The sequence below is a fragment of the Vanessa cardui genome, chromosome 24, assembly GCF_905220365.1.
Source record: "Vanessa cardui chromosome 24, ilVanCard2.1, whole genome shotgun sequence".
NCBI classification, from domain to species: Eukaryota; Metazoa; Arthropoda; class Insecta; order Lepidoptera; family Nymphalidae; genus Vanessa; species Vanessa cardui.
The window spans coordinates 5,305,352-5,328,392 of NC_061146.1; the positions used below are offsets into that span (position 1 = coordinate 5,305,352).

At 32.7% G+C, this 23,041-nt stretch overlaps 2 protein-coding genes across 7 annotated transcripts; one reads left to right on the top strand and one right to left on the bottom strand.

Moving 5' to 3' along the window:
* Positions 1-212: 212 nt before the first annotated feature.
* LOC124540181 (40S ribosomal protein S7) lies at positions 213-3,142 on the bottom strand. 2 transcript variants are annotated; one of them, XM_047117642.1, is made up of 5 exons: positions 3,060-3,142; positions 2,531-2,692; positions 1,801-1,985; positions 1,290-1,437; positions 213-328 (listed from the first exon to the last, which is right to left on the bottom strand). In XM_047117642.1, exons 2-5 carry the CDS (start codon positions 2,690-2,692, stop codon positions 251-253), a joined length of 573 nt encoding a protein of 190 aa, XP_046973598.1. In that variant the 5' UTR covers positions 3,060-3,142; the 3' UTR covers positions 213-250. The 2 variants fall into 2 exon arrangements, with proteins under 2 accessions (XP_046973598.1, XP_046973599.1); XM_047117643.1 differs by lacking the exon at positions 3,060-3,142 and adding an exon at positions 2,936-3,057.
* Positions 3,143-3,689: 547 nt separating this feature from the next.
* LOC124540184 (UDP-glucose 4-epimerase) lies at positions 3,690-20,595 on the top strand. Of its 5 annotated transcripts, XR_006967126.1 has the most exons (10): positions 3,692-3,836; positions 12,556-12,693; positions 15,603-15,723; positions 16,413-16,526; positions 17,155-17,334; positions 17,996-18,109; positions 18,767-18,938; positions 20,018-20,053; positions 20,155-20,330; positions 20,440-20,595. XR_006967126.1 is itself a non-coding variant. In XM_047117646.1 (9 exons), the coding sequence occupies exons 1-9, from the start codon at positions 3,817-3,819 to the stop codon at positions 20,418-20,420; spliced, it is 1,095 nt and encodes a 364-aa protein (XP_046973602.1). In that variant the 5' UTR covers positions 3,690-3,816; the 3' UTR covers positions 20,421-20,435. The 5 variants fall into 5 exon arrangements, 2 of the variants coding, with proteins under 2 accessions (XP_046973602.1, XP_046973603.1); XR_006967124.1 differs by having other exon boundaries at positions 3,690-3,836; positions 20,018-20,330; XM_047117646.1 differs by lacking the exon at positions 20,440-20,595 and adding an exon at positions 20,414-20,435 and having other exon boundaries at positions 3,690-3,836; positions 20,018-20,246.
* The last annotated feature ends 2,446 nt before the right edge of the window (positions 20,596-23,041 follow it).

Consider the following 23,041-nt stretch of genomic DNA (forward strand, 5'->3'; position numbering starts at 1 on the left):
GGTTCTTAAATACATGAATTAGATAGAGTTGATATGTTAAAAATTTAGAAAAAAAATGTTTAATAAGATTTAAGACTTAATAGTTAAAAATAGTTACAACAAACACACCATTTTATCTTACAATATTGTTTTAACTAAACTAAAACCTATAAATAGCATGGTTCAATAAATCAAAGATCAAGTATTAAAATGGTAATAAATCAAACAAATACTTATAGTTTTAGTTTTATTGTAAAGTCATAGTCTAAGTTTACAAGTAGGGTTCGGGGAATTCGAAAGTGACTTCGCGCCCCGTCAACTTCTTGTATACTGACTGGAAGGTGTCCACCTGCAAACAAAAATACAATAATACAGTATTGATTAAACCATAGACAGAAAAAGATAAGCATTTACCTAAAGCCCCATGGAGATTGTATTAATGTAGTAACTAGAACTAAAGTAACTGTGAAACTGTCGCTACTTCTGATTATCCATAACACAAGTGCATTAGCTATATTGGGATCAGAGTAATGTGAGCGATGCTGACCAATATTTATTTATTTATATTTATTATTAGTATTGGTAGAGTAAACTAGTGTTGATTGAAAAAAAGTTTACATTTGTTTGAAATTAGTAAAATACACAGCCATATTAATTTAAGTTAACTTTTTAAACTTTACTGTGACTGATTTTATAATATATGGTCAACGAAATTTATCATTAAAAACTTCATTAGCGAAATATTTATGAATGCTCAATGAAATTAAGAATAGTTTTATATATAGAATAGTGAAACACTTGATATATTTATTTTTTAGATAAATTACAGGTATAAAATAATAAATTATTGTAATGTTTTTATATTTAAATAAGGAGGTATATATGAGGCTATCTTTCGCTCTGTCAAGACTTCTAAACCACAATATTTCAATTGCCTTATTGGTTTAGTGATTAAGTAAAATTATGGTTTCAATCCTTCTGCATAGCCTGATGGAGAATTGAAAGGTTTCTCACGACAAGAAATTCACAGTAGCACACAATGACAATGGAGTTTATCTACATTTACATTTCAGCCTTAATCATCAGGATCAAAAAGTTAAATTTAATTAAATTATAATTAATGCTTGCACCTAAGTCTTTCTAGTTGGGTCGGGTTTGCTATTTTAATAAATGAGAGTAAGTAATCAGTGAACACACTTATGCATGATAAATATGTCTAGTACAGTTGACTAATCAACCTAGCTGTTAGCCAGCTGTGGTTTGAATTTGTCAGAAAACGTAAACATCATTTTACAAAAACTGATATTTACCTTGTGTTCAATAGTGGTTTGCTGATTTTTATCAAGGTGCACTTTGATGAGCTGTGAGCCATCTAGCTTGACTCGGATCCTCTTGCCGACAATCTCAGCGGGGAACACAAGATCCTCGAGAATAGCATCATATACAGATGTCAGTGTCCTGTAATAGTAATTATTTGAGTTAATTAAAACATCTAATGGGTTAACTAAAACTATTTTACACCCATTTTAACTTTATTTTTGACAAATTATAAATTGTCACAATATCATTAATAGTATCCTTTTCGTCAAGATTACATATAAATAAACATATATGTATATAATTGGCTTAATGTGGCTACCACTAACTATTCATAAATTAATATAAATAATTTCATAAACTGAATCTTACATTATGGACTCTCAAAAACATAACGATGATTGAGTATCTGGTAGAATAACTTTGTGTCATATGCACCTAAATTGTTATTTTAGAAACTTGGTAAAATATTTATTAATATTGTTTATACTGAAATTGATTTACCTTGATCTGGGCCTCTTTTGTTTGTTAGCGACGCGCGTCTTGTGGCTCGGTTTGGGCAGAATCTTGCGGTCACCAATGAACACAACATGCTTGCCACTGAATTTCTTCTCAAGTTCACGGACCAGTCTGATTTGAATCTTCTGGAATGCCTTCAATTTGGGCATCGGCACATAGATGATGATTGACTGAAACATTATTATGATAGGTTATTTTTTTTAATTTTGAAATTTATGAACATAAATCATATACTACTAAAACTAGCCCCTCTAACCACCTTACTAGGTTACATACAAAGATTCAAGCCTTATAAATGTAGTTATAACCACTTCAAAACAAAAAGTATAATATTTACTGTTGATATTTTCTTTAAAATTAAGAGCTTCGAATTCATAAAAGAAAAATCTTCGTACTTTTTAATTGATGAATAAATAAAGACTATTATTTAAAATATAACTTAATTTTGGAAAATATTTTCATTACCATTTACATACTAGATTACTCATTTAACAAAAAATAATTATTAGTAGGTATACGAATATAATTATTCATACAGATATACAACAGAGGCTAATTCTAAGGGTGATAGAGAAATTACAATTCGGAGCACATTTCATCTATTTCAAGCAAAGCAAATCAACCCACATGATACGTATTTATTTATATTTGAATTTTTATCAACGTATTATTTTATTTGCAGATATTTTACACATAATTATACACAGAATCTTACTTTTTTGTTGTGCAGTTCAATTTCCTTAGCTTTTGTAATGTACAACTCCCTGAGTTGAGCCTTCAGGTCGGAGTTGGTTTCCAACTCGACCAACGCCTGCGAGATCGAGGTCTCGAAGCCATCAGGCTCGACAGCGCTCGCTTTGATGATTTTCGTACTCATCTGGAAAGCCAACAGTCACTTTATAACCACAAACTTCACGAAGTATAGGTTAGAAGATCTAATAAACTTGAAAACAATTGTTATACACTTGAGCACATGGAAACTTTAACACATATACATTTGTTGGATTATAATAGTAACTAAAATTAAGAATCAAGGGTTTTTATCACTTTTACGAATAAAAACAATACTGGACACGGACAACCAAAGTTTGTCACTCAGAAATATCATGGTAATCTTTACCCTTCAAATGAAACTATAAAGTTGGAATAATCCTGTATTAATTAATGAACGCAATAACTATAATATTTAAGAGAAACAAACATTAATTCAATATTTTTCAAAAGATATTCGTGAAAATAACCACCTTGAACACTGAGCGGGAGCAAAAGAGACAGAAACAGAATATGTCAAAAGTGTGGTCAGCTGAAAATAAATATTGTACATTTAAAAAATCCTTAAGTTAATTGATTCCTGTTAGAAAAAACAAAAAATATAATTACGAAAGCGTTTATATTCTAAATTAAAAATAATTTTAATAAAATAATCATAATGTTATATTGCAATACTGTAACAGTTTTTATTTTTGCGTATATTTTTATCAGTGTTAATGTTGTTACTATAGTAAATCACTAAAGCGTTTGCAAAATTATAATGAATTTCAAAATTATTTAAGTAATCACATACTTGTACAAGCAATCATGAAAATATATAAACAAAATACAGTTTCTGAACGTATGTGTTTGTAATATTGTCATTTGAGAAATGACATCGACAAATGGGAATCTAGATTCTAGACCTAATATAAATCTAGATTTCATGTTGATTAACAATGTCACTTGTCAGTTGAAAACTGAAATTATGAAGAGCTGAATATTGTTATATGAGAATGATTAATGTTTTCATGCAAAATGAAATTAATCGAAATTTAATTTTCGACAAAAGAATTATTTTTTCTAACTTAGTTACATTTATTTGACATAAAAGGATACATATCGAATAAATAGTAGGAACCTCTTTAATTCAAATGCTGATTAATCAACCGCTTCAGGCATGTATTGTATAAATAAACCTTGAAGTAATGGAAACACGTGAATAGTAGGCGGAGTTACGTTACTGAAAATATGAAACCACAGAACGCCGAGTAAGTATCATTTTATATCTAGATACAATATTTAGTTTTCAATATATTTCACACGTATAACATTTAATAATACAATATACATCTGAAATACGTTTTTCTTGAAAAATACTGTTGGAAAATGCCTGTTTTTTAGTATTGTAGTTATATTACTATAGAATGTAATGTAAGGTTGTATGAATGTATTGTTTCGTACTCCAACAATCATGTATAATTCAAACAGATTGACAAAGAAGTTTACAATCACGTATTAAATGAATCCAAATTAAAATGAAATTGGAAAATATGTTAGCTCATATCATCAATAAAAAAAAATTGGGTGCTTTATGATGGATGAAATCATTTCTGTTTACTTTACAGTTTGTATTTGGATGGAGCATAGAATGATAATTGATTTCTAAAACTCTTAAAGTGGATTGTAATATATCAATTTGATTTTAATTAAAACATGTATTTCACATAGGAATTTCAATTATTTTTTATGAATCCAGGTTTCTATATTTTTTTACCTATTTATTATTTACTTTTTGTGGAGTATTTATTGAAAATTAATTTTATTTATAAAATATTTAATGTTTTGTCATTACATACTTATACTTAGAATATATCTTGGTGATTATTTAAACTACACTTAAAAAAATGTATTGGTAGTTAAATGTAAAACAACAAAGAAACAAATAAACTCACTTTCATATTTACTATATTAAGTAACCCTAGCTGAACTTTATATTTAGTTGGTTAACTGTTTATATTAATATAGGAAAAATTACAGTGAGGTACATAAAATTTTAAAGCTCTCTCAAATTAAGCACATGAAAATGGAGTAGAACTTGCCTGTGTTTGATCCCGCATTCATCTGTTAAGATATACTTGGCTCTATTCATTCTCAAGTCCAATGGTATTAAATTAATGTTATCTGATCTGTTACACTGGCTCACTTATACTTCAAATTGGAACACAACAATACAGAGTAATGCTGCATGGTGGTAGAATATATGATGTACGAGTGGTACCTACCCAGCCAGGCTTGCACCGACCGCACCACCAATTAATAAAGTATGGTGGGAATCAGTCATGAGAATATAATAATGACATAATTAAAATAAGACTATGGTTAATTATAGTACTAGTATTTATTATTCATTATACTTAGAGTAATTATCGGTCATAATAATTAATTTATCATTAATCAAATAGTAAACTTGCACTTATTTCAAATACTATGTCTATTTTCTGTTGTCTTTTTATTTTGCATGGCAATATACTGTTTCAATGATTGTTTCTTATTCTATAGCAATAAAAAAAGAATTCTAAGTTGTCACATGATTTTCATGAAAGGGTACCATTTTTTTTATAATTTAAAGTTTCTTTAATTGTGTATTGATATCCTAAAAAAGTATGAAAAAAAAATGTCAAGAATTCCTATCATATTTTTCTGTTGAATAAAAATTTTTTCTGTTCATATCTTTCTTAGTCATGAAAGCAATTAAACTTTTGAATATAATTAAAATTAAACTTAGACAGATTTGGATTTTTTATAGATATTTTACATTGAAAAGGAGAGTTGAAATCCTCATATGTATTTATTTCATACATAGTCGAGACTCTGCATATACGCGTCGATATTGTAGTGTAGCAGTTTGTCTATCTGTTGCTATGTATCTAAACAGTGGGAGAAAATAGGTTCACATTTTGATTTATAACCAATTGCAGTAGAAACCCACTCCTGACATCTCATAAGCCTTTTGTTTCGCGATGGCGTAAATGTTGCGAGAACAATCAATATCTTTATTGACTTGATTTGGGATTTAGTTATCTTTAGATTTTTTTATAATATAGGCTGGCGGACGAGCAAATGGGCCACCATGATATGTGGTCACCATCGCCAGGCGCTGTAACAAATATTAATCATTCCTTTCATCACCAATGCGTAACCAAACTGGGATATAAGACGTTATGTCCCTTGTGCCTCCGTGGTCGAGTAATGAGTCGGGTGTACACATTGTGCGTTTTCATGGGTACGCTACTCCAAGGTCCCGGGTTCGATTTCCAGCCGAGTCGATGTCGATTCATTAGTTTTCTATATTGCTTTGGGTCTTGGTGTCTGTGGTACCGTCGTTACTACTGATTTTCCATAACACAAGTGCTCTAGCTACTCACATTGGGATCAGAGTAATGTGTGTAATGTTGTTCAATATTTATTTATTTGTGCCTGTAGTTATATGCTTGTCAATATACCATCGACGCAGTTTAACATATACGTACGCAGTGGTAATAAAAAAAAAAAATACGATTGGCAAGTCAGAGCTAACAATAGTCGATTAATAAAAAAATACATACAAAGTCATGATAAAAACAATTGAACAGTTTTCATGATTACGTTAAAACAAAAAAAGTTAAATCATAAATTAATGTATTTTAATATGTAAGATATTTTTTTTTTTTTTTGAGACAAACTGTCATTTTTTAAACAAAAGATAGTTGATACTTGATGCCATTTGTCACTTTAAAAAGTTGATCTTACAATTGAAAATCGATCAATCATGAATTACAAAATATGTCAAAACATATCACGTATTACAAAAGTATATAACACTCGACAACTTTGATACAAGCGCTGATAAGCTAATCTGTTCGCAATAGGAGAGAACAATTTGATAACTCTACAGTGACCCGGCGGCCATCGAGACTGACGCACGTTTGAAAAAGTTAGTGTTCTATATTTAAAATTTATAATTTCTTTTTTTTTATAATTAATTTAGCGTATCACTTAGTCTGTCATCAATGTTTTTTTTTTACTTGTCAATTTAGGTTGACACGCGTAATTCGATTTAAAAAATTCAATTAACATTTATTTTGTATATATTTTCTTACATTATTTTCTATTATTTATCGTCCAACGTTGTAGTAACTACTTGCGTATTCAATTGTTTATAACTCGGGGGTCAGCAAAACTGACACGTTTTAAAATTTGTGATAAATTTTGACTGTATATAATTTTAATTGTATATATACACAAATTTAATTCTTATATCATATAAATATGTGGGATTACAGAGATCATGTCATTTAAGAGCCATAGTTTCAATAAAATTTCCGTTCACAGTTGAAATAAAATTCTGTCAATGTGTGTGTGTCAGGTATACGCGCGTAAACGTAAATTTTAATTTTTAAAAATCGAACGTAGAAATAGTGAATGCGTAGGAAATCATTCGTGATAACCTTTTATTGCTACTATACAATTCCAAATATCTAATCGATCGATATTTAAATTTTATTACTTTTAAAATCATTCGGTACCCAAGTGGCTGTTTATACAGCCGGATTAAAACCTTTTTTTATTGTTAATGATTAAAATCAGTAGCACTCATATTTAGCGTGAATCTTACCAAAAAAAAGAATAATAAGAAATAATTTGAATGTTTGATAAAATTCCTAAGCGACCATAACAAGCAGTTATAAGCAACAGTGGGATTGTTTGCAGTTTGACGTTTGAAATGCTTTTAGAATGAAACCTCGTTAACTGCTCGTAAGCAATTAGGTATCGTTTAAAATATACACACACGTTAATAATCTTAATTTGTACAATTTCAAACGGTATAGTGACAATTGATGCTATGCGACCCATTCCAAAAGGTCATATCATGTATTTAAAACGGATACTGCACAATCTTATTTGACAGGATTTTTTTCTTTTTTTTTTACTCCATACAGAAAATGAGATTGCGCTATAATAATAAATCGGTTTATTTTAAATTTAGAATTTCTTTGTATAGAAAATCTGTGATTGTTTTTTTAACCGACGACGCGTCAAAAAAGGATCATTTCGATAGTAAGTAGGTAATTTTGTTAGAATTTAATTACATGTAAGTTTGATGATCCATTTAGGCTTCCAAGCACGTTTGCTTAATTTCGTAAGTGTATGTTTGTACGTTAGTCCACGAATTTCTCAAAACTAAAAGTCGTATTGAAAGAAATGATTATGTTTAATAAGTTAGGTACACTTCAACTAAGGGAACAGTGTAAGTTTAATTAAAATCGATCAAGTAATTTCATAGAGATACTTTATTATCGTTTATTCAAAATAATTGGATTTTAATTTTGCTTAAAATTTGTTTACGTTTTTTTATAAAGACAGTATCGCTCTCTAACCGACCAGTAACTTTTATCCGCTATTTAAAAGATATTAAATATTTGTTTTTAACAACAATTTAATGAATTTCAATCAAGAATCTTCTATATTTTTCTGTACATCTATGAAGAGCTTCGAAATGAGACCATAACCAATGTTCTAATAAGATAGAGAATCAAATAAGGTAGAGAAGAAAAAAATAAGTCTTTTCCTGTTTTCATCCGACTTCAAAAAGGAGGAGGTTTCAATCAATTCGTCTTTATATTTTTTTTTGTTTCTTGTTTCAAAAAAATTACATCAAAATATCATAAATCGTTATTTCACAGTAGTCATTATGGTAAACCTACCTACCTACCTACCGCTGGTTAAGAAAGTAGGTTCCATAGAAGTGGCTGTGGGCAGTCTCTGTTTTGGAATTGGGAATCGGATGCCAGTAAAATCGATAACAAACGTACGATCGACAAAATTTTATTCAACGTTTTCTACAAATTATATAAACTTAGAATTTGTGGAAACAAATGTTTATACTATGAAATTGATTACGACTTGTGGTATTTTGTTTTCGTTTTCGTATCGAGAGAGTTATTCAAACTATTTCACAGAACGAATCAAAACGAATCCATGAAGGATGTACTACATTTATACAGTGTAACCCAATGATATTCTAATAAACAGATATGTTATATCCATACTAAATAACAGAAAAAAGTGTGCCGCGCCGGGGACCGTTTATTTTAGTTTATTTTTACATTTAGTTAAAAGTAAAAAGGATAGCTTGATAAAAACAATAAGTAAAAGGGAGGAACTAGATGTTTTAATTACGCAAAACGTATTACTACGTAATTATGATGTATTATAACATTTTACTACGTAAAACAACTAAACGCAAACGTCTCAATTAGGACGTTTTCTAGTCTTCACTTTTTGCGCGTTAATAACATATCTGTTTACTATAACATCATTGGTGTAAACTCTTTATAACGTTATCCTCTATAACGATAAACTCTACAAAGTAGAAGTGAGCACGACTTGGTTGGTTTGCGTTAAAACCCACACATTGATACACTCTTTATAGCGATACAGCCATTCTCTATTACAAAGAAATGTGTTCATAATTTTAGACAGCAACTACATATATGTCGTAACTAACATGACTATATTTTTAAATGTTAAAAAGGGTAACTATTTATTTTCTTGCCGGTTCGGGATGTAGATTCTGTCGAGAAAAATCGTCGTCGTCACTTTTTATACGTCATCTAATAGTTTATTAAAAGACGATTCAAATGTGCTTGTAAAAGCCTGCTTGAATAAAGTTTATTTTGATTTTTTAATAAAATAGAAACATTAGTATTGGTTCTCTGTTATCTGGCTGTATAATAGCCATTTGATGATAAAATATTTATATATTAGATATAAGGAAAAACTGCACAATGATTCTATAAAAAAGAAGCACACACACATACGCACTATTAACACGTACACATACTAATGCGTATACAGTAAACAGCCAATCAAACACTTCTATTTATCAAATACAGTGAAACCTGGTTAAGTGAAACTTCAAGGGACCTGCAATGTTGTTTCACTTGTCTTAGATATAGAGGTGCGCTTTGACATTTTGCAAATAAACACCTTTATGGCAGTAAAGCAAAACTAAAACTTGGAGTCATTGATACTTCAAATTACACACATAGTTAAGTGCAGAATTTGCGGGTAGAAAAAGAATAAGTTAGTAAAAAAACAATGTTATCTCAGTTACAGAAGTTTATCCATAAAAAAATCACTTGCTGTCTCACTTATAGAGGTTATTATAATGATAAAACAAAATAACAAATCCGAGTTATAGAGGTTTGCTTCGCCCCACTAACAGAGGTAATTCAATGCCAAAGTGATGGGACCACAGCATGAGTTCCAGTTGTGGAGGTATTTCACTTATCCAGGTCTCACTTAACCAAGTTTCATTGTATATGTATATATATACAAAAATACAATACAAATATACTAGGCGTTGCCCGTGACTTCGCTCGCGTTTTAGGCTTGGAGTTCCAATTTGCGTCATAGCAAATTTCATTGGTTTGTACCCAATGATGTTCTAGTAAACAGATATGTCATTAATTCGCAAAAAGTGAAGACTAGAAAACGTCCTAATTGGGACGTTTGCCTTTAGTTGTTTTCATCATCATTATGCCAGTAATACGTTATAATACATCATAATTATGTAGTAATACGTTTTGCGTAATTAAAACATCTAGTTATCCCTTTTACTTACTGTTTTTATCAAGCTATCCTTTTTACTTTTAACGAAATGTAACATAAACGGTCCTCGGCGCGGCACACTTTTTTCTGTTGTTTAGTATGAGTATAACATATCTGTTTATTAGAATTTCATTGGTTTGTACCTGAAACAACGACAGACAGACGGACAGACAGACTTTCATATTTAAACTATTGATATAGATTTCTATATTAGTATATTATTATATCAAAGTACGCATGTGTAACGCTAAATAAATTCTCGGTAAAGTTAATTAGCGTAGTTTTAGTATTTTACCCGTCGGTGTTCTATGATAAAAGAACTTTATCTCGAAACCTTTTACATTTATTATCTGTCAACATCTATTTCATTTGTTTTACTCGTCCTGTACACGGCCCGTTATCAATATCAATATCTGTCACACCCTGTGTAAACACTTGTTCATTTAAAATGTTTATTTGAAATCTTTTATTTATCACTGATGTTTGCATTGTTGTTGTAATTATTTTTTTTTTATAATTTTCGATTCGTTTCGTTACGACTCACCACGTGACACGTAACAGCCTGTAAATTTCCCACTGCTTGGCTTAGGCCTCCTCTTCCATTAAGGAGAGGGTTTGGAATATATTCCACCACGCTGTTCCAATGCGGGTTGGTGGAATATACATGCGGCAGAAGATCTATTTGACACATGCAGGTTTCCTCACGATGTTTTCTTTCACCGCCGAGAACGAGATGAATTATAAACACAAATTAAGCACATGAACGCTCAGTGGTGCTTGCCTGAATTTGAACCCCGTAATCGTCGGTTAAGATGCACGTGTTCTAACCACTGGGCCATCTCGCCCTTTTTTACGACTCACCCATCACTATCAATTATACGAACATAGATATCATATTCTAATCATCTAAGTGATATCATTTTGGATATCATCATTCAAATTTAGAGGAATATTGACAATGGTTTGGCCTTAAAAGTTCATAGGCTATTTACTATCGATACAAAATGAATAATTATATAACAATATTAGATAATAAGTTGCGAGTACATATTTCAATTAATTTACCTATACTTGATTTCTTAATAAACAATTAGAATCAACGCTTGGCTAGTGTAAGTAAGTGTAGCCAACAACTAAGCAAACACAAACATTAAAAGCAAACGAGCATACTTAACTGAGACAATTTTACTATATCGTTAGGGGGTCAATCATTTATTACGTAAGACGATTTAGATGGAGAGGGGGTCGACCATGCCTTATGTTTTATTACAAGGAGTGGGAAGGAGCTTCGATAAGTAAGATCAAAAAAATGCGCAAATTTAAAATTATTTGAAAAGGTGCGGGAAACCGCCTGATTGTCGAGGTTCACTCGAATGCTTACCTTTAGAACCTTCGAAATTACAATAAACATTAAGAAAGGGGGCTTTGAAAAATAAACATTAAAATAAACGAAACGTTAATTCATTTTTTCCTTCAAATTCTTATGTATTAAATATTAAACAGACGGGGGAGGGGTCTACAACCCCAGTCCCAGTAGACAACATATAAGGCCGCTACTTACTTAGGCCGGTACTTATGTCGCAAAACAGATCTCCTATATACTATGCATAGATATTACAATTTATATTTCGACAGGACTTTTAAACACTATAAAGAGTTCTTAATTAATACATCTCTATTTATAAAACAGCACTTTTACTTGGTGGTAAGGCTATGTAAGCCCGTCTGGGTAGGTACCACCCGCTCATCAGTTATTCTACCGCCAAATAACAGTACTCAGTATTGTTGTGTTCCTCTTTGAAGGGTGAGTGAGCCAGTGTAACTACAGGCACAAGGGACCAAACATCTTAGTTCCCAAGGTAGCTGGCACATCGACGATGTTAGGAATAGTTAATATTTCTTACAGCGTCATTGTCTATGGGTGATGGTGACCACTTACCATCAGGTGGCCCATATGCCCGTCCGCCAACCTATACCATAAAAAAGCACTATTTCATATAGTACACATAACAAGTTATTTTATAGATCGTTTATGTTTTTAGTTAAGCACTTTTTTTTTACATATTTATATGGTATAGGCGTTTGTCTTCCATCTCACCTGATGGAAAGTGTAGATGAAGACGAAGGCGGTACACGCCCATCCAAAAGAAACCTGTTCACTCTACTCTTAAAGGCTCCGGAGTTCAATTTATCAGGAAAAATAGACTTCTAAACTGTTTGTTGCCGTATCTCCAGGATTCACGAGTCGAGTCAAATGTACTGATCGAGTGGTGCTCCTTCCTGTACATCTCTAACTCCAAGCGGTGTGTGGTTTAATTGATTTAACTTTTTCAGATCAATAATGGCACCCGCAATCCTCGTGACGGGCGGGGCGGGCTACGTCGGTTCGCACACGGTGATGTCTATGCTAGAACGTTCGGAGTCTGTGGAATTCGAAATAGTTGTCGTTGATAACCTCAGCAATGCATACAGGTCGGTTTCATTTAATAATTATGTGTTTTTATTTTTATTTTATTATCTTAATTACCTAATAGCAGGGCCGTATTTAGGGGAGGGCAACCGGGGCAATTGCCCTGGGGCCTCCACATGAGGGGGCCACGTCAGCTTTCAGCGAGTTAACAAATACCGAGATATAGTAATGTTACTAATACCATACCAAATTATAATAATGTTACTACTTAATATTTTAAAAGTTACCGATAAAAGTAAATAAATCATAGCTAACTGATTGAAATAAAAAAAATCTAATTAATTCATAATAATAGGGCCTAGGGCGTCTAGGGCCCCCACTGCTTTGTGGCCCGGGGGCCTTCAGACCTTTAAATCCGACTCTGCCTAATAGTAATTATCAAATATTCCTTGCATCGCAAATGCGCCATTACTACCTGGACTTAGAAGTCATCTGTCCAGTGTAAACTAGTAACGCGCCCCGGCTTGGCACGGCAATGTTGATACTAAATTTACTACAGATGTTTTTGCTTTTTATTTACGACATACCATTACAAACTTCTAATATTATCAGTGTTTATTTACTATATTGTTCATGTTGTTCGAAAACCTTCCTCTCAAATCACTCTATCTATTAAAAAAAGCCGCATCAAAATCCGTTGCGTAATTTTTAAGATCTAAGCATGGTAAGAGACAGACAGCGGTAAGCGACTTTGTTTAATACTATGCAATAAATATACTGTGTGATGATTACTGGTGTAAGTAGTGTTGTTAATTGCTGAAACTTGACTTATTGCAATACTAAACAGTCCAGGCCCCAGGCTTGAACAAAACCCTACCATTAAATCAGTAGTTGACATTATAAAAAAAAAATCCCGCTGAGTTTCTTTCGCCGGTTCTTCTCAGTCTGAGGTATTATATTCCGAACCGGTGGTAGATTTTCGACAGTCAATAAGAAAGTGTAAACACTTCTATTTTGAATAAAGGTTTTTGACTTTGACTTTGATTAGTTGATTGAGATCTTTAAAAAATTGTATTAGTTGTTTGGGATTGTAACAAATATAGAAGCAAATTAGAATATATCTATCTATTTATATATGTGAGTATTGAAACTGAAAGTGATATTGAAGTGGATAATATATGATATAATATGTTGAGTAATGTTTTATTATAAATAAAGATATATTGACCATGATATGTTACTGTTTGTAGTATAATCACATCGAATGTACGTAAATATTAGTTTTATTTATCTGTATACGTTCCGACTATGACTGTCATTATCGTTACATAGTATAACACAAAGTCATTCACCGCTGTCTGTCCCTATATTTGCTTAGATATTTACAGTTTTTTTAATAGATAGTTTGATTCAAGGGAAATGTTTATATGTATAGTACATGTATAATATAGTAGAGAAACGCTGATAATTTTAGGCGCATTGGAGCATGTAAGTTTAATGAATATTTTTGAAGATATTACAGATTTAAAACGCAGGGATATAGCGGGTTTATTGTCTAACGATTGAAAATTGTGGGATTGCATTAGAAATTCGCATCCCGAATTTAAGGTTGGGGAAGGGGTGGGGGGCAAGGGGGGGTGGTGTAGTACCTACACCACCACTCCCCCCGCGCGGAAATCATTATTTTTTTTTTATTTCAATTTTTAAATTTCAATACTAAAATCATCAAAATTCGTACTGTTAGTAAAATGTTGGAAGGGGAGAGATATAAATTCCAATTATTGGTATACAATGTGATTTCTGGCGCTGCGCCGGCCGCTGCCGCGGCACGCTCGCTTCGCTCGCTCGGCTTGCGCAGCGTTTGGTCATAAAATCTAACCTAACCTAACCTATCCTTAGCTACTATAACTATCTACTATTTTTGTTGCCAGAGTGGCTTCGCCACTCCTGTGCCCCTTACAGCTGTTAATTTTGGGTGAAAAATAGAAACAACAATAGGTATATTTTAGGAATTTATAAGAACCATTTATCTGTATGTATACTTGACTAAATTTAATAATGCGATAAATGGATCTTTTTTATATTTTATGTTATATTGTATTATATTATCATGTTCGTAAAATCTTCTGGGTGATTATTATTTTCTTTACAAAAGAATCGCTTCACTACAAAATTAAATTAAACTTTTACACGTTTTTTTACTATAAATTAATATAGTATTTGTTAAAATATAATACAGAAAAAAGCTAATAAACATAAAAATAATGATTTAAGGTTAATTATAATGTAAAATATCGATCCGTTACACGTAACTTTAAACGCACATTAAAAAAAAACTATGCGTTTCCGCGGGTTGGGAGTGGTAAATTTCGAGAGAGGGGAACAACCCCTTTAAGAAACAACCCCTACTATCATCAAATTCGGGATGCGAATTTCTAATGCCGACCCAAAATTGTAAACATTGAATGACCTGTAGTATATTCAATATCAGCGTTGGACCCGTGCGAAGCCGGGACGGGTCGCTAGTATATTAATTATTATAACTGTCAGCTGACAGAAACATTAGTCAGGACTAATTAATTTATTATTTGGTATGTTTGATTTTTTAAGGCTTATTATTAATATGTGTCAATAACGTTGTAATGTTGCCACTTACAAATAAAACATTGATTAAATATACATATATAATGTTTTGTATATCTATTATACACTAATAAATATTTCATGTCGCGTCTATATTATTATTAAGGTAATAGTTTTAAAAGCAATTTTAAATGTTGAAATTGATTGTATTTTTTTTATATTTACTGGAGGGGCATTAATAACTTACCATGAGTATAAACTCATGAGTATAAACTCATGGTAAGTTATTACAATAGAGTTGTGTAGAATATTTTTTTGTGTACAGGAATTTTGACTAAAGGAGCAATTTAATAGGTATTAGAGAATAAACGTAATACTGTAATTGTAGATCTGAAGGCCAGAAAAAGCCAGCACCCTTGAGAATTATAGAGGAGATGACGGGGAAGAATATCCACTTCTATGAGCTCGATATCCGGGATAAGGAAGGATTGGATAAGATATTTGCCGCTGTAAGTCTGCATGTTCTTAACTTCAGTCTGCATGTCAATTCAACGGAAATATCTCGTTAAAATTCTCTGATTTTTTAATAATATTTACGTAAACTAATACTTTAAGGTACAATTGATAATTGCAACGATACTAATATGTAAGGTCGTAACTTTCATATAATTTTGTATTTTTAAACTATTCAAACTTTTTTTTTTCTTTCAATGTTAGGTACATTACATCCAATTAATTAAATATTTAACTAACTCTTTTTCTTTAAAGTTATCTCATAGTTAGAAATACTATGTTCTGCTAACTGTACAATCGATACTAATATTATGAATGTGAAAGTGACTCTGTCTGTCTGACTTTCGCTCTTTCTTGACCAAATTGCTGAACCGAATTTAATGATTTTTTGGTATGAAGCAAATTTGAACTCTAAGGAAGTATATAGAGTGCCTTTTTTGAAACAACTTTCTAAAACACAAACGAAGCCCCGGGCAACAACTTGTAATCTTTATGTATTTGATTTGGGTTTCCTAATTTGTTCGTATCATTGAAATGAAACTAAAAATAATACGCGATTCAAATCCGTATATATAATACGCGAATCAAATCCGTTATAGCTAGTTTTATTTCAATGTGTAATCGCGAAAATTTAAGACAACATTATTTGTTCGTATCATTATCGTGTATATATCCAATGTTACAGCACAACATCGAATGCGTGATCCACTTCGCGGCGCTGAAGGCTGTGGGTGAATCTGTCGAGAAGCCTCTGGAATACTACCAGGCAAACATATCTGGTACTTGTACGCTATTTGAGGTGAGGTCATTATGATAAAAGGCTATACAATTAATCCCTTACCGAATTGCGAATAGTTATGCGTTCAAATACCACTACCCACTACCGTGGGTGGTACTTCTGACATGATAAGTCACAAGTTTGATTCTTGCTGCTTCAAAATCTCAGCATAAAATCCCAATAAGCTTTTAAGATCTCGAATTGGGCCTTTTTTATTTTTTTATTATGGAATAGGTTGGCGGACGAGCATATAAGCAACCCGATGGTAAGTGGTCATCATTACCCATAGACAACGACTCTGCAAGAAATATTAACTATTATACATCGTCAATGCACCACTAACCTTGGGAAGTAAGATGCTATTTCCCTCGTGCCTGTAGTTACACTGGCTCACTCACCCTTCAAACCGGAACACAACAATACTGCGTACTGTTGTTTAGCGGTAGAATATCTGATGAGTGGGTGGTCCCCAGGCGGGCTTGCACAAAGCCCTACCACCAAGTAAACACTGCGGCTTTATTAGCTAGATCCATGAATCAGTCAAAAAATTCAATAATAATAATAAATACATCAACTATTGATGTTTATTATTCATATCAAAAGTTGGTCCTTCGAGCCGGATGTCACCGTTTAAAAACATAATTCGCAGGTAATGCGTGATCACGGAGTGTACAAGCTGGTGTACAGTTCGTCGTGCACAGTGTACGGAGAGCCGGAGAAGCTGCCGCTCGACGAGTCTCACCCCACGGGCCGGGGCCTGGCGAGTCCGTACGGCCGGTCCAAGTACTTCTGCGAGGAGATTATGAAGGATCTTTGCAAAAGCGATCCGGTTTGTAATATTTTCTATAAATAAAATTTACATGTGTCTTTCAAAGTTTATAACTGAGCTTTTGATTTTTAATATATTTTAAAAATAAAGTAGTGTCTCTCCCTCGCACTCGCCTTAATCAGAGCATTTTATTTTTTTATTTTTTTATTTTATAGGTTGGCGGACGGGCATATGGGCCACCTGATGGTAAGTGGTCACCATCACCCATAGACAATGACGCTGTGAGAAATATTAACTATTCCTTACATCGTCACTGCGCCACTAACCTTGGGAACTAAGATGTTATGTCCCTTGTGCCTGTAGTATATCTACATATCTGATAGAGGCAGATGTATACAATTGATACGTATTTATTTCAATGGCATGAGGTGTTTGATATGTGGATATTAAATTGTCGGTTGAGATCTAAAATAGAATAATAAATCCGTTTCATTATGGCGGTTTGAAGTCTGTCTATGTTGTTATCGGGCTTTTGGTAATAAAATGAAACATAATTAGGTCATTCTATTGGTCAGCAGATAGTTGATGACAACATTTCTAATTACTTCTTTATAATCATAATCCTTCTAATCTAAGCTCTTCGTATGTCGAGGACTTTCCGACATATGATAAAATTAGAAATATGTGGAAAGTAATAAAGTAATGTATGGTGGTGTTACAGAAATGGGTGGTGATATCCCTGCGGTACTTTAACCCGGTGGGCGCGCACCACAGCGGGCGGATCGGCGAGGACCCCACGGGCATTCCCAACAACCTCATGCCCTTTATAGCGCAGGTTTGTTTACAAACTGCCGTGTGTCAATAAGAGAAGATCGTTACAAAAATAACAAACAACAGCCTTTAAATTCCCACTGCTGGGCTAAAGGCCTCCTCTCCCTTTGAGGAGAAGGTTTGAAAAATATTCCACCACGCTGTTCCAATGCGGGTTGGTGGAATACACATGTGGCAGAATTTCTATGAAATTTGTCACATGCAGGTTTCCTCACGATGTTTTCCTTCACCGCTGATGAATTATAAAGACAAATTAAGCACATGAAACAGCGGTGCTCGCCTGGGTTTGAACCCGCAATCATCGGTTAAGATGCACGCGTTCTAACCACTGGGCCATCTCGACTCATAGAAGAGAAGATCGTTAGCAAAACATGACTTGGAAAATTATTATAAAAAAAATGATGCAGCACACATCAAATTTACATCGTAGACTTAGAATGTATTCTATCAGAATATAGACTTAATTTTAATTTTATTGAGTAACAAATGAAATAACTTTTGTTAATCACACACATAAGTGTATGTCATATAGGCAAACTACCATTGTGACGTCACAAGTTGTATAGGAAAATGCATATGCTATTTTCATTAATAACAAAAATTTATGAGAATTGATGTTTTGTGCCTGCAAGTTATTAAATAGCAGTGAATTGTTTTCCAGGTAGCAGTGGGCCGTCTTAAAGAATTGGTAGTCTTCGGCGACGACTACCCAACGATAGACGGCACCGGGGTCAGAGACTACATCCACGTCGAGGACTTAGCCGAGGGTCACGTTAAAGCCATCAAACTCTTCAAGGATCCCGCCTTCAGTGGGTTCCATGCTATCAATTTAGGTGAGAATCTCGCAGATTTTTATTTATTAAGATAATGACTCTTGCATATAGTTTCGAGGGATATTTGATCCAGAGTGAACTATTCTTAAAATAAAAAATATGTATTTTTAGGAATCAGAAGCGGTTTTACTTTAAAAAAATATATTTCTTGGTGGTAGGGCTTTGTGCAAGCCCGTCTGGGTAGGTACCACCCACTCATCAGTTATTCTACCGCCAAATAACAGTACTCAGTATTGTTGTGTTCTGGTTTGAAGGGTGAGTGAGCCAGTGTAACTACAGCACAAGGGACATAACATCTTAGTTCCCAAGGTTGGTGGCCCATTGACGATGTAAGGTAATATATCTTACAGTGTTATTGTCTATGGGTGATGGTGACCACTTTCCAACATAAAAAAAATATATATATTTCACAACAACAAAACATACAAAAGATAGAAATTAAAATCACATGTTAAATAATAAACTTGATTAGTACTAAATATTACAAGATTTCAAAATTAACAATAAGCAAATCGTTATAAATGTATATTTTATTTATATAAAAAATAACATATCGGACAAGGTAAACATCACGTTCGTTCAGCACAACGACCATAAACAAAGTGATCCCGAGTCGACCACGCTGCCTGCTTTTTAAAGTGCATCGACAGTTTTTTTGTTGATTAATGCAGTTGTCATCTAACAGTATATTTTTATTTTACCAATCTGTTTAATTAAATATTATGTGTCACACTAGCCGGCGTCAATTTTGAGTAAATAGTTAATAGAATAAAATGAATGGTATATAGCGGTAGACTCAGTGGCGTAGCTATCGTAGGGCAGGTGGTGCAGTGCACCAGGGCCCCGGAGTTCAGGGGGCCCTCTAAACTATACCTTAAGTTTCTGAAGTTAGAAAAACAAGATTTCTTATTTGTTATCTATAATTTTAAAGCGTAATTATTAGTTTGAGGGATGGGGGAATTATTTTAGAGGGATGGGAAAGAGGGGGCCCGATACTTTTTCTATTCACCGGGGCCCTTCCTCACCTAGCTACGCCACTGGGTAGACTACATATATAACGCGCCTGTCGGTGTGGGCAGGCACGGGCACGGGCTACTCGGTGCTGCAGGTCGTGGCGGCGTTCGAGCGCGCGAGCGGGCGGCGCGTGGCGCGGCGCGCGGCCGCCCGGCGCGCCGGCGACGTGGCCGCCAACTACGCCGACGCGGCGCGCGCGCGCCGCCTGCTCGCCTGGCGCGCCGCGCGCGGCCTGCCCGACATGTGCCGCGACGCCTGGAACTGGCAGAGCCGGCACCCGCACGGCTTCCGTGACTGCTAGCCTTATCTCAAGGTCACGCCATACACCTACACTTAAAGGAACGTCTAAACATTGCTAACCCTTGATGACGTCTCAAGGTCACGCCATACACTTAAAGGATAACGTCTAAACATTGTTTAAGATTTGTAATTATCGGGTATAGTACGACACAAATTAGATGCTGCTAGCCCTTGATGACATCTCAAGGTCACGCCATACACTTAGAGGACGTCTGAACATTGTTTAAGATTTGTAATTATCGGGTAGCACGACACAAATTAGATGTAGCATCGGAAAATGCAATGCAATGAAAATAAAATCGATTACTGCCGATTTACACGACCAATAGAAATAGCTCCCTATCGCGCCATTCGACGCTATTCGTCGCTATAGATTCGCGCGTCAGACGAAGCATGGGCATGTAAATCGACGCGTCAATTTGACGGATATATTAGGTCATATGATATTACAAGTTATTACGTTTGTGTAAAAATCATATTCGCATGAGAAATAATTTTGATAATTTGGGATAGCGTAATTAATTCGGATGTGATCGGTTTTACGAATTTTGCCGATGCGACATCTAAGTTGTGTCGTACTATACTAAGTAATGATTTATTCAGTACTGCGCTCCAAAGTAATTTAATTATTTATCATAAAAGTATAGAAGGGTAGGGCATCGGTGCAGAGGGTCGATCCGAGATGTCATGTTATTATATCTTGAGTTTTGTGTTTCAAAACGATACCCTTATCAATTCAACAATAATGAAGGGCGTAGCAAAATATACTTTTACTTTCACATATGTATTTCTTCATAGGAGTATATCTTCTATGCACGCTATCAGTAATAGTTTAAATATATTATAAACAAAATCTAATGTTTGGTGGTTCTTCGAGCACTAAAAGGGCTCTTTAAATATTTTTTATTTTTTATAGAATGAAATCTAAACGCAATGGTTTTTTATATTTCATTGCTGTTTATCTTAACTGATTTTTCATTAAATTATAAATTTAAAATTTCTTCTTGGATATATAAAAAATAATTATAATTTCAATAAGAACTTCGAATCGAATAAAATCGAATACTGTTATAATACTTTATCTAGAACGAGTTATAAATATGTATTTAATAGTGCTCATAGCATACATATGTATATAAACTATAACAAATATTTTATTAACTATTTATTTAATCTATATATTTTTTCCTTTAAAATTACTTATAAGATTCACGCTGTAGTTATAAATATACATATAATGTAATACCACGTTTATTTAAATATTATTTATTTCGTCCGCTGCGACATTTAAAAAGGTTAAATAAGTGATGCATTTACCAAATACATATATTAATAATACACAATTATTATTTAGCAAATTTTAATGTATTACGTACTGATAATTCACCGTATTATTATTGTCTTAATGACGTAACAAGACAAGCCAAAGAGGTGCTATACACATTTACCAATTTTAGTGACATAATATATCAACGAGATGATTTAAAAAAAAACTATAGAACAATATTCGAAAGTACATTGATAATGTCTGACCCAAAGCTCGGTAACCGATCATTCATCAGTTGGCCCAGTAGAGACATATAATATCCCATTCATTCTAAGGGTGTAAACATAACGCCTTATAAATATTTTAAGTAACCATATTTTTATAATAATTACATTAAAATGAAATAGTCATTCCGTAAGAACGAAATAATAAAACAGAGGTTATTATTTTATTTTGTAGCTAAAAGCCTCATAATTAATAACGTAAATGCAACAACGATAGTATTGTTTCCATGTCTCGGGCGATGCATAAGCATTGTTACGTCAATTAGGTACATTTTAGCTTAAACCAAATATATTAATATATTGTAACCTTATTTTAATTAATTTAATATTCTGTTATTATAATATGTTTCCTTAAATAATTGTTCAAAGAAACGTTTTACTTATGTTTAACTTATATTTGATATATCTCATTGTTATTAAACTTTTATTTAATACGAGTAATGATATATGTATATTTTATTTTATAATATTTCGATTAACAAAATTGTAAATTAAAGCTTGTTTTAATTTTGAAATACTTAGTATTTAAAGTTGCCATTTTTAAATGTTCCTAGTGTGTTGCCATATTCTATTTAATATTTATTACAATTTTAGTATTTAATAACGAATGTATAAACCAAAGTGCTTTCCAAAACATAGTGGTTACCAGTTATTTTTATTTTGTTAAAGTTTATTTATTACAAGAAATATTTTATTGTTATTTTATATTTTTTAATATATTGCAGCATTTATTCCTGTCATCGATGTCATTCCAAAGTTGCATTTTATCGAAATTTTCTAAAATTATATTTACTTCAAAGTTCTACTTTTGTTGGTGCTGTATTTTTTTTATTATATAGACGATTCGAATGTTTTATTTAGCGGTTGTAGAATCAAAAATATATCACCTATAATTATATGGAATGGTTTTATTTAATCAATTTAACATTTAAGTAACCTAAGCCTAATTTGAGTGGAATAATTTAAAGCAATACAAATTACTCATAGAAGACCTTTGTTGAATATATCTACGTGATACTTTTTTTAGTATCCTGGTTTATCAGGTTTTGTTTGGAGTTTTCACATGATTTGATTGTATATGGTTATTATACAGCATTTTATTGATTTTAAAAGGAACACGTTGATTACAATTTAAATAATATATGAATTCAAACAAAATTATGTAAATAAAACAATCTATCTTATCATATTTTTTTATTATTATCTAAAATTACAAATCTTTCATTAATTCAATCGTT